At 45.2% G+C, this 13,299-nt stretch overlaps 1 protein-coding gene across 1 annotated transcript in view; it reads right to left on the reverse strand.

Moving 5' to 3' along the window:
• The window catches only part of LOC121008747, a 52,761-nt gene that overhangs the window by 29,589 nt on the left and 9,873 nt on the right, over nucleotides 1-13,299 (reverse strand). The window contains exons 3-4 of the mRNA XM_040441442.1: nucleotides 4,164-4,337; nucleotides 1,708-1,786 (exon numbers count right to left, since the gene is read on the reverse strand). Of these exons, the coding sequence (XP_040297376.1) occupies nucleotides 1,708-1,786; nucleotides 4,164-4,337 (253 nt within the window). The remainder of the gene's footprint in view (nucleotides 1-1,707; nucleotides 1,787-4,163; nucleotides 4,338-13,299) is intronic.

Here is a 13,299-nt window from a genome sequence, read left to right on the forward strand (position 1 = left end):
GAAGAACATTGGTGTAAAGCCTTCTGGTCTACTTAAAGGGGTTGGCCTCTTTCTGGCTACTTTTGACCAATGTGTAGGAAAGATAACTATATGACATTTACTAATATAAACTTTGTTGATTTTCTGTGCTGTCCCTATGCTGGGCAAATCTTCTGTGCTGTCCACACGGAAGACCTGTCCATAAGATGGCCACTGATGGAGGGTCATGTGGCCAGGCAAAAATAACTCCAGACACATCACTCGACCTTCTCCACATCTGCCATCGGCACTTGCAATGTTGAGAGTTTAGTGCAGGTTCAGTGTGTTTGAATGGACACATGACCCTCCATCAGAGGCCATCTTAGGGACAGAACCTCTGTGTGGACTGCACAAAAGACTTGACCAACAATGTGACATACCTTATAAAATGTTGAAAATGGCACAGAATATCAACAAAGACTATGGGGGGTCATTTACTATCCAGAAATACACCTATATGAGGTGTATTTCCGGCGCAGATTGCATTGCAAAGAATGCTTGCGCCGCAATCTGCAACTTTTCCCGGGTCACGGCAGGTGGCGGGGAAGTGGAGGGGCCACGAGGCCCGTCTCATTCATCATTATCTACGCCTGTTTTAGGCTTAGAAAATGGTCTTAATATAAGACAGCAAGGAAGTTGTCTTACATGTAGACTGGCGCTGAATACGTCAAAGCTATGTAGAGGCCGACGCCTCTTCATAACTTCGGGGGATCCACCTCCAGATATAGGGGCTATTAAGACCAGCGTCTAAAATGCCGGACTTAATAAATGACCCCCTAAGTGCAATATAGTCATCTTACATTGATCAACAGTAACCAGAAAGTGGCCAACCCCTTTAGGCCCCTTGCAGACTAGCGTTCCTCCCACAGCCAGTCCGCATTGCAGCTCCCGGCCTGACCTCCCAGCGCTGCCAGTGTTAATGCTGCCAGTGTTATCCAATACATTCCAGAAGTGTAAGGGTTACATTGCATCATAAATTAATATAATGCTATGTGAATCCAGTCAGTGCTGGGAGGTCAGGCCGGGAGCTGCAATGTGGACTCGCTGCGGGAGGAACGCTCGTCTGCAAGGGGCCTTGAGGCTGGGTTCAGACCTGAGCGTATTTGATATGCGCGTTTAACGCGCGTTTTTGTCGCGCGTTTTTATGCGCGTTTTTTGCAATAGTAAACGCGCGTTTGACGCGCGTTTGTGTGATTGACTGCAGTGTCCTATGGCCACAAACGCGCGTCAAAACGCCCCAAAGAAGCTCAAGAACTTGTTTGAGCGTAGGGCGTTTTTCAGCGCGTTCAAACGCGCTGTAAAACGCTCAAGTGTGAACCAGGGCCATAGGGAAGCATTGGTTTTCATGTGTTGAGCGTTTTACAGCGCGTTTGAACGCGCTGTAAAACGCTCAGGTGTGAACCCAGCCTAAAGTGATTTTTAATTGTTGACTGGAAAGTCTAGAAGCAGTCTGACTGCCGATTCTGCCTTAGAAATGATTAAGCGGAAATTTTCCCCAATCGGTGGCTACAAAATAAAGGCCTCATGTATCTGTTCGTATTACAGATCCATGTTGTATGGATCCGCAGCACAGAACCAGCAGCCTGCCATTACCCTTTACTGTACAGGGCCCGTGTACACGAACCCTTATTAGTTGTGGTAGATTTGAACAGAATAGTTGGTCAAGTTAGCATGATCACATAGACCTACCTTTATCTTTTGTATTAATTCCCATAGATAAATCAGTCAGTTCTCCAACATCCTTTGTCTTGACATAAAAAGTAAAAGCCTTTAGAAGAGAAGTTAAAATGTTATGGTAGAAGAACCACATGGAGAATTTTATATGAGAGGTCTCCAGGTGGCTTTGATGGAGGTAGCAAAATTACCTCCACTTAAACTCACTTTCTACATGTACCTCATCACTCATTTTCACACAGGGTGATGTAAGGGGTCAGAGATAGTGGAGTTATGTTCTAATTTTCTATGCTAGTTTTTTGGACGTAGATAAGATGCAAGTTTTGTTGAACGTGCCGTTTTGCAACATTTGCAACTTTTTAGCTTTTTCTGATATCCTGACACTATTCCAAAAGTGGACGAGGTGTGGGTGGACCACGGGTGGGATCTCAGCGGCCTGACTCATTTTACAACATGTACACCAGAAATCTACTTCAGCTTCTGTCATAATAAAACTTACAACCATAGATAACTTCATAAAAGCAAACATAACAATGGTCACTAGATGGCAGCAAAGTACATAAAGTATTGTGGATAGCAGATTATAACACTGAATACAATTAATATGAATTCTAAATGACAGCAATTAGCTGAGGCAGTATAAAGTCGATTCGCATAAAACTTCGTTAGAATACTGTACGGAGCGACCGCTCCGTACAGTATTAGAATGTATTGACTCCGATGAGCCGAAGTTATTACTTTGCGAAGTCTCGTGAGACTTCGGGTAATAACTTCAAAAATAATTTCTACTTTTAAAAACCTTTTCCCGAACTCGGGTTCGGTTCCAAGGTACCACTTAGAACCGAACCCAAGTTCAGTAAAAGTTTTTTAACAGTAGAACTTAATTTATGAAGTTATTACCCGAAGTCTCGTGAGATTTCACAAAGTAATAACTTTGGCTCATCGGAGCCAATACATTCTAATACTGTACGGAGCGGTCGCTCCGTACAGTATTCTAACGAAGTTTTATGTTGGTGTTTTTGCGGATTTCAAAACACAGATACCGGCAATGTACGTTACGCATTTAGCATAACGGAATGTCCTGTTCTCTATAGAAAAGTCCTATCCTTGTCTGTAAAACGGACAAGAATAGGACATGATCTATTTTTTTTGGTGGGTGCCGCGGAACGGACATCCATTGAAGTGAATGGGTCCGCATCCGACCCGCAAAACAGGTGGACCGGATGCGGACAAAATCCACGGTCGTGTGCATGATCCTTTACCCAGAGGATACGTCATAAATGTCACATTTATGGGAGTCTCACCATAGGGACCTCCGCTGATCACAAGAACAGATGTTCCGTCTCCCCCATTTGAATGGAGCACCGTTTGCACATGCCCGTTGACGCTCCATTCAAAGTCTAATGCCCCTTTCACACGGGCGAGAATGCCGCGCGGGTGCAATGCGTGAGGTGAACGCATTGCACCTGCACTGAATCCTGACCCATTCACTTCAATGGGACTGTGCATGCAACGCAGGCCCCATAGAAATGAATGGGGCTGCGCAAGCATCCGCAAGCAAGTGCGGATGCGGTGCAATTTTCACGCATGGTTGCTAGGAGGTGATAGGGATGAGCAACCCCGGACCCCATTAAAGTCTATTCACTGTATTATTTCCCCTCATAACATGGTTATAAGGGAAAATAATAGCATTGTTAATACAGAATGCTTAGTGAAATGTGCCTTAAGGGGTTAAAAAAAATAAAAATAAACTCACCTAATCCACTTGATCGTGCAGCCGGCATTGTCTTCTTGCTTCTTCTTTCAGGACCTGCAAAAGGATCTTTGATGACGTCATTGCGCTCACCACGTGGTGAGCGTGGTGATGTCAGCGCAGGTCCTGCTGAATGAAGATAGAAGATCCTTCTATCTTCATTCAGCAGGACCTGCGCTGACGTCTCCACGCTCACCACGTGGTGAGCGTGATGACGTCAAAGGTCCTTTTGCAGGTCCGGAAAGAAGAAAGGGGTTAAAAATAATAACAAACAACTCACCTCATCCACTTGATCGCGCAGCCGGTATCCTCTTCTTTCGTCACCGCAGGTCCTTCTATCTTCATTCAGCAGGACCTGCGATGACGTCACAGAGCTCACCACGTGGTGAGCGCTTGATGTCATCGCAGGTCCTTTTGCAGGTCCTGAAGAAAGAAGACGATGCCGGCTGCGCGATCAACTGGATGATGTGAGTTATGTTTTTATAATTTTTTAAACCTCAATTGACATTACACTTAGCATTCTGTATTAAAGGATGCTATTATTTTCCATAGTTGAGAAGACAACTAAGACACATACTCTGCTAACGAGATTGAATGGAGTAGCATCTGCAACCACTGCTCAAGTTAAACAGTAAAGGGTAGGAGGTCCCAATCCTATAAATCCGCTTGAGTTCATCCCTGAATGTTTGCTTTATTATAACAGGAGTTGAGCTCTTACCCGGTCAGCACTGGAGGTAATGGTGGCAGCCAAAGGATTTTGAAGGGAAAGTGTCTTTGTTCTGCCACTTTCTCCATACAGTCGTATGAACATGGAGGGCGTAGTTTCTTCTTGAAATCTGGCTGTGGTGTGGACGGCGATTTCATAATCTACATTGTCACTTGTTGCTGGCACCTGGAGTATATACAGAGATTGTATGTGTAGCCATAGCTGCAAATCCCAGCAGTAAGACTGTAGATCCACAACCAGAGAAATGAATGCCAACTGACATGCCGCATTATCATGGCTTTGTGTCGCTAATCCAGCATCCATAGAAACAAATGGGTAATTACAGCTCAGCACTCAATGGCGGTAAAGCGTGCTGCACTGTTTACTACGCTGAGCAGATACAATGTGATATAGAGGGCTGCTGGTAATACAGTGAGATGACGGGCGTGCGGACATGACAATAGCTGGACCCACTACTGCTTCATCATATATATATATATATATATATATATATATATATATATATATATATAGGAGGATCACCACTGCACACTCCGATATGTGACGCAATTAAAAGTCCAAAAAATATGTACAAACCGGATTCCAAAAAAGTTGGGACACTATACAAATCGTGAATACAAACTGAATGCAATGATGTGGAGGTGACAACTTCTAATATTTTATTCAGAATAGAACATAAATCACGGAACAAAAGTTTAAACTGAGAAAATGTACAATTTTAAGGGAAAAATATGTTGAATCAGAATTTCATGGTGTCAACAAATCCCAAAAAAGTTGGGACAAGGCCATTTTCACCACTGTGTGGCATCTCCCCTTCTTCTTGCAACACTCAACAGACGTCTGGGGACCGAGGAGACCAGTTTCTCAAGTTTAGAAATAGGAATGCTCTCCCATTCTTGTCTAATACAGGCCTCTAACTGTTCAATCGTCTTGGGCCTTCATTGTTGCACCTTCCTCTTTATTATGCGCCAAATGTTCTTTATAGGTGAAAGATCTGGACTGCAGACTGGCCATTTCAGTACCCGGATCCTTCTCCTACGCAGCCATGATGTTGTGATTGATGCAGAATGTGGTCTGGCATTATCTTGTTGAAAAACGCCTGGATGGGAGCATATGTTGTTCTAGAACCTGAATATATTTTTCTGCATTGATGGTGCCTTTCCAGACATGCAAGCTGCCCATGCCACACGCACTCATGCAACCTCATACCATCAGAGATGCAGGCTTCTGAACTGAGCGTTGATAACAACTTGGGTTGTCCTTGTCCTCTTTGGTCCGGATGACATGGCGTCCCAGATTTCCAAAAAGAACTTCGAATCGTGACTCGTCTGACCACAGAACAGTCTTCCATTTTGCCACACTCCATTTTAAATGATCCCTGGCCCAGTGAAAACGCCTGAGCTTGTGGATCTTGCTTAGAAATGGCTTCTTCTTTGCACTGTAGAGTTTCAGCTGGCAACGGCGGATGGCACGGTGGATTGTGTTCACTGACAATGGTTTCTGGAAGTATTCCTGAGCCCATTCTGTGATTTCCTTTACTGTAGCATTCCTGTTTGTGGTGCAGTGTCGTTTAAGGGCCCGGAGATCACGGGCATCCAGTATGGTTTCACGGCCTTGACCCTTACGCACAGAGATTGTTCCAGATTCTCTGAATCTTCGGATGATGTTATGCACAGTTGATGATGATAGATGCAAAGTCTTTGCAATTTTTCGCTGGGTAACACCTTTCTGATATTGCTCCACTATCTTTCTGCGCAACATTGTGGGAATTGGTGATCCTCTACCCATCTTGGCTTCTGAGAGACACTGCCACTCTGAGAAGCTCTTTTTATACCCAATCATGTTGCCAATTGACCTAATTAGTGTTAATTGGTCTTCCAGCTCTTCGTTATGCTCAAATTTACTTTTTCCAGCCTCTTATTGCTACTTGTCCCAACTTTTTTGGGATTTGTTGACACCGTGAAAATTGGAATCAACGTATTTTCCCTTTAAAATGATACATTTACTCGGATTAAACGTTTGATCTGTCATCTACGTTCTATTACAAATAAAATATTGACATTTGCCATCTCCACATCATTGCATTCAGTTTTTATTCACAATTTGTTTAGTGTCCCAACTTTTTTGGAATCCGGTTTGTAGAATCAATCCATAAATTAGTGGATTTTTCTGCTGTCAATCTTCTATGATTCTATGTAATATCGGTAATGTGACTATAACCTTACAGGACATCTGTCGGCAGATTTGTACCTATGACACTGGCTGACCGGTTACATGTTCACTTGGCATCTGAAGGCATCTGTGTTGGTCCTATGTTCATATGTGCCCGCATTGCTGAGAAAAATGATGTTTTACTATATGCAAATGAGCCTCTAGGAGTAAAGGGGGCGTTGCCGTTAAACCTAGAGGCTCTGCTCTCTCTGCAACTGCCGCGCCCTCTGCACTTTGACTGACAGGGCCAGGTGTGATGACGTTTTCACTGTCTGATCCTGTCAAATTGGCAGTTGCAGAAAGAGCAGAGCCTCTAGGTGTAATGACAACGCCCCCGTTGCTCCTAGAGGCTCATTTGCATACATTAAAACATCATTCTTCTTAGCAATGCGGGCACATATGAACATGGAACCAACGTTTTACAGGCTAGGGCAGCGCTAAAGCACATGTTACCGGATCTCCAGAAAAAGCATCTGAGCATATATGCTCATGTCAGAGGGCCTGCCTGGGTGAAAACGGGGCTATGTCAGGGTTCAGCTCTTAACCTGGACAACCCCTTTAATAAATGACCCCCATTGGGTATACTACAGTGCCTTGCAAAACTATTTTATATACTTTTTTCGTGTTTTGTTACATTACAGCCTTAAATTCAATGTTTTGTAAATCTGAATTTTATGTGATGGATCAGAACACAATAGTCTAAGTTGGTGAAGTGAAATGAGAAAAATATATAAATAAAACTATCGTTTAGAAATAGAAAACAGAAAATTGGCATCTGTGTATGTATTCACCCCCTCTGTTAGGAAGCCCATAAAAAGCTCTGGTGCAGCCAATTGCCTTCAGAAGTCACATCATTAGTGAAATGATGTCCACCTGTGTGCAATCTAAGGGCTCATGCACACAATTTTCTTTCCGTGTCCGTTTTTTTTTTTGCGGACCATATATGGAACCATTTATTTCAATGGGTCCGCAAAAAAAACCTGAAGTTACTCCGTGTGCATTCCGTTTCCGTATGTCCATATTTCCGTTCCGCAAAAAAATAGATCATGTCCTATTATTGTCCGCATCACGGTCAAGGATAGTACTGTTCTATTAGGGGCCAGCTGTTCTGTTCCGCAAAATACGGAACGCACACGGACGTCATCCGTTAAAAAAGTTAATATTTTATGATACACCATTTTGAACTAATAAAGGGGTGCACTCCATTTACTAGATGGCAGCTCTCACTCTATAGGGCACAATGTTTCCACTGAAAAACAAAAAGTTACCACCGATTTCATCAGAAGGACCCCTGGAGTATGGGTTGTCTAGTCCAGGGATCAGCAACCTCTGGCACTCCAGCTGTTTAGAAACTACAACTCCCAGAATGCTTCATTCACTTCTGTGGGACCTCGAAGAACAGATGAGCATGCTTGCATGCTGGGAGTTGTAGTTTCACAGCAGTGAGTGCTGAAGGTTGCTGACCCCTGGTCTAGTCTACCCTGTATGGAAAGCCCACAGATCGCCCTCACATACCTAATACTCCACACACCACCCCTGGGGGCCAGAGGCCATCTTCTCCTGCACTATGCAGAAGTAGAAGTGCTGGTACCAGGGATACGAGGATAAACTGGGACTACTCCTGCTTGTTGCTAGGCAACTGACCAAAATCTTTTTGGGCACTGCCAGGTATGGTTTGCAGTTGCAGGGAGTATTCCCTAGGAAACCTGAAGGACGGATAAAAGAAAATCTCTAAAAATCAAACACTTAGAATGGAGTTGTTGGCTTTGCACAGTCCCCTTTTGGTAGAAGGTCTTCTCAATGACAAACTGATCCCAGGGTGATCACCAGCGATCTATCTGCGCTGCAGCGCCCCCCACAGGGGAAATTCCTTGAAGAAGAAGTTGCTACTTACAGTGGCCACAATAAGATTTGCAGCAGATGAAATGAGCCTTTTGAGTTCTCCATGTGACACGGCTTGGCTGGAGCTCTGGTCGATACCTAAAGAGTGGACCTTCCAGTCACTAGAAAACAAACACAGATTTGGTTTGATTTATTTTACTTATTTATATATATAGCGCTCCCATATTCTGCAGCGCTGTACTGAGATTGTCATCACGCCCACCGATACATGTCTGTGTGGTTTTTTTGGCGTTTGGAGGATAATGCCTCATTCACACGTCAGTGTTCGGTCAGTGATTTCCATCAATGATTTTGAGCCAACACCAGGTGCGGTTCTAAACACAGAACAGGAGCAGATCTCTCCGTTATACCTCCAATCCCGGGTTTGGCTCACAATCACTGATGGAAATCACTGACGTGTGAATGAGGCTTAAAGGGAACCCGTCATCAACTTTATGCTGATCTCACTAAGGGGAGCATAAAGTAGTGACAGAAATGCGGATCTCAGCGGTGTGTCACTCATGAGCTAAATGTCAGTGGATGCTGAGAACCAGCATCATAATCATTGCAGCTCAGGCCTTGAGAAGAGTCCAGTCTACCTGAGAAGAGTCCTGGTTACTCATAATCTCCTGCTCTCTCGCCAATCTGCTGATGGTTGGCAGTTCTCTCCTAGAGAGAAAGAGAGAAAACTAGGTAGAAGACTGTCAGTCATCAGCAGGTGGGCAGGAGAGCAGGAATTCATGACTCTTCTCAGGTGGCCAGGACTCTTTTCCAGGCCCGGCCTGCAATGATTGTGATGTTGGTTCTCGGCAACCACTTACTTTTAACTTTCAAAAACGACAGACCTCTGAAATCATCTCACCTGTCTCTACTTTCTGCTGCCTTTAGTATGGGCAGCATAAAGTTGATGGCAGGTTCCCTTTAAGACAAGTTACTTAATAAAATGTATGTCTATAGCGCCACCTGCCGTTTCTATTTTTCCCCGTGTCTTCGTCCACCTCGCTGAGGTGGACGCAGATGCCCAGTTCAGTCCTTCAACTGCCACCAGCCATATCTTCTGTTAGAAAGTGTTACTGCTGCAGCAGAAAGGACATACCCCCTGAGCTGAAATATAACAAGATGAACAGCACTCCTAGGTAATGAGGGTTGGGTGCCCGTCTCCTAGGAAAGTGGGAAGCTTCCCTATGCAAAATGCTGCTTGACAAAGGCTCTCCAGCCAAAATGTTGCATCTGGAATAAATTCCAAACTTTGGGCGTGCTGTCTCCATTCTTTTTTTTATTTTTTCCACGTGGAATACCTCCTGAGCTGTGATACGGAGAGAGCTTCAGCAGAAAGAAAGGACATGCCCTCTGAGAAAGGACATGCCCCCTGAACTGTAATAGGCAGAGAGCTGCAGCAGGAAGAAAGGACATGCCCCCTGAACTGTAATAGGCAGAGAGCTGCAGCAGGAAGAAAGGACATGCCCTCTGAGAAGGGACATGCCCCCTGAACTGTAATAGGCAGAGAGCTGCAGCAGAAAGAAAAGCCATGCCCCCTGAGCTGTAATAGGCAGAGAGCTGCAGCAGAAAGAAAGGACATGCCCCCTGAGCTGTGATAGGGAGAGAGCTGCAGCAGAAAGAAAGGACATGCCCCCTGAGCTGTGATAGGGAGAGAGCTGCAGCAGGAAGAAAGGACATGCCCCCTGAGCTGTGATAGGGAGAAAGCTGCAGCAGGAAGAAAGGACATGCCCCCTGAGCTGTGATAGGGAGAGAGCTGCAGCAGGAAGAAGGGACATGCCCCCTGAGCTGTAATAGACAGAGAGCTGCAGCAGAAAGAAAGGACATGCCCCCTGAGCTGTAATAGGCAGAGAGCTGCAGCAGGAAGAAAGGACATGACCCCTGAGCTGTGATAGGGAGAGAGCTGCAGCAGGAAGAAAGGACATGCCCCCTGAGCTGTGATAGGGAGAGAGCTGCAGCAGGAAGAAAGGACATGCCCCCTGAGCTGTGATAGGGAGAGAGCTGCAGCAGGAAGAAGGGACATGCCCCCTGAGCTGTGATAGGGAGAGAGCTGCAGCAGGAAGAGAGGACATGCTCCTCCTTGAGCTGCCAGCTTGAAATAATTCAGCAGAGCAATCTGAACGGGGAGATCTTTGGGTCCATGTGAGGTACAGGGCTGGTTCTAGTGTTGGATTGTCATGCACGATTTTCATTTTTCACATTAATCATAGGGATTCATCGTGTGACAGACCCAGCTCTCTGTGCACATGTAAACTCAGACTGGGCTTGCACGATGGCATACATTACGATGGCATACATTATATTGCGTTACGGTATAACATGTATTCAGATGTTTTTCAATACGAATTCATTACAAAAATGTATAAGGAGAAATGATTTTACCTACATTTAATTCCCTGGAGAACGGCCATGATCTAGAAGGAATAATTACCTGCCTTTCCAGTTCATGCCTCTGAGAAAAACATAATTTCTTGCAAAACGCTCCTGAAAAATACAGAATAAGGCCTCATACACACGAACGTTGTTTTGGTCCGTATCCGAGCCGCAGTTTTTGCAGCTCTGGTGCGGACCCATTCACTTCAATGCTGTCCGCATCCGTTGCTCCGTTCCGTGGTCCGTAAAAAATATATAACCTGTACTATCCTTGTCCGTTTTGCGGACAAGAATAGGCAGTTATTTAATGGCTGTCCGCACACGGACGCCATCCGTGTTTTGCGGATCCGCAATTTGCGGATCGCAAAACACACAACAGTCGTGTGCATGTAGCCTAAGCATGATTAGTACAGAAAACAAAAGCCGTAGGGACATTTTACAGTTCCCTTTAATACCTCTGTATTTGTATCTTTGTACTTGTATTAGGCTACTTTCACACTAGCGGCAGGACGGATCCGACAAGCTGTTCACCCTGTCGGATCCGTCCTGCCGCTATTTCGCCGTGCCACCGCACCGTCCACATTGACTATAATGGGGACGGGGGCGGAGCTCCGGCGCAGTACGGCAGTGCACGGCGAAAGGCCGCCGAACTAAAAGTACTGCATGTCCGACTTTTTAGTCCGGCGGCCTCTCGCCGTGCACTGCCGGAGCTCCGCCCCTGTCCCCATTATAGTCAATAGGGACGGAGCGGCGGTCCGGCTGCACAGCGAAATAGCGGCAGGACGGATCCGACAGGGTGAACAGCCTGTCGGATCCGTCCTGCCGCTAGTGTAAAAGTAGCCTTATACATCATGCTCCACTGGGTGAGATATTACGCAGGACCCCTAGTGGCGTTGCTTATAGAGAAGAATATGGTGCCCCATGGAGGCATGATATGGCATTATATGGAGTGCCTACAGGTCATAGGGATTATATGAGCTGCCATACAGGGTCCGTGCACATGGATTTCTTCTTAGGGGAATTATATGTAATAACTTGTAATATTTTTTTATCCTCCGCTGAACTTGCCTGTAGGTTGCCAGCAGTTGGACGCACGATTCAGTGCATGGCCAGCTGAAATCTAGTTACGTATGCGGGTTGTATAATTATGACAGCGGCACTGCCGACAGTAGGGGAACATCTGCTGAAAACCCAACAATCAGCTACTTTCACACTTGCGTTGTTAATTCTAGTATTGAGATCCGGCAGAGGATCTTAATATCGGAATTAAACGGATCCGTTTTGATTTTGCACATCAGGATGCATCCGTTCCGTTAGGACGCGGTTGTGTGAAATCAAAATGGAGAAAAACGGATCCGTCACTAAATACAATAAAAGTCAATGTGTGACGGAGCAGTTTTTTTAGGCTCCATAAAAAACGGATCCGTCACCATTGACTTTTTACATTGTTTTTAGTGCTGGATCCTTTTCCCATTTTTATGACCGGACACAAAACCGCAGCTCACATCGGTTTTATGTCTGTTCACCAAACTAAATGCTGCCAGAAACGGAAGACAACCTGATGCATCCGGAACGGATCTCTTTCTATTCAGAATGCATGAGAACTAAACAGAAACGTTTTTTTTTTCCGTTATTGAGATCCTCTGCCAGATCTGAATACCGGGAAACAACAACGCAAGTGTGAAAGTAGCCTAAGGCCCCTTTCACACGGGCGAGTATTCCGCGCGGATGCGATGCGTGAGTTGAACGCATTGCACCCGCACTGAATCCGGACCCATTCATTTCTAGGGGGCTGTTCACATGAGCGGTGATTTTCACGCATCACTTGTGCGTTGCGTGAAAATCGCAGCATGCTCCTCTTTGTGCGTTTTTCACGTTACGCAGGCCCCATAGAAATGAATGGGGTTGCGTGAAAATCGCAAGCATCCGCAAGCAAGTGCGGATGCGGTGCGATTTTCACGCACGGTTGTAGGAGACGATCGGGATGGAGACCCGATCATTATTATTTTCCCTTATAACATGGTTATAAGGGAAAATAATAGCATTCTGAATACAGAATGCAAAGTAAAATAGCGCTGGAGGGGTTAAAAAAAAATAATAATAATAATTTAACTCACCTTAGTCCACTTGATCGCGTAGCCCGGCATCTCTTTCGGTCTCCTTTGTTGAATAGGATCTGTGGTGAGCATGAAATACAGTTACAGGACCTTTGATGACGTCACTCCGGTCATCACATGGTACGTCACATGATCTTTTACCATGGTGATGGATCATGTGGTGACCGGAGTGACGTCATCAAAGGTCCTGTAACTGTATTTAATGCTCACCACAGGTCCTATTCAACAAGGAGACAGAAGTAGATGCCGGGCCGCGATCAAGTGGACTAAGGTGAGTTAATATTTTTTTTATTTTTTTTAACCCCTCCAGCGCTGTTTTACTTTGCATTCTGTATTCAGAATGCTATTATTTCCCCTTATAACCATGTTATAAGGGAAAATAATACAATCTACAGAACACCGATCCCAAGCCCGAACTTCTGTGAAGAAGTTTGGGTTTGTGTACCAAACATGCGCGATTTTTCTCACGCGAGTGCAAAACGCATTACAATGTTTTGCACTCGTGCGGAAAAATCGCAGGTGTTTTCCCGCAACGCACCTGCACATTT

The sequence above is a fragment of the Bufo bufo genome, chromosome 7 (assembly GCF_905171765.1).
Source record: "Bufo bufo chromosome 7, aBufBuf1.1, whole genome shotgun sequence".
Taxonomy (NCBI): Eukaryota; Metazoa; Chordata; class Amphibia; order Anura; family Bufonidae; genus Bufo; species Bufo bufo.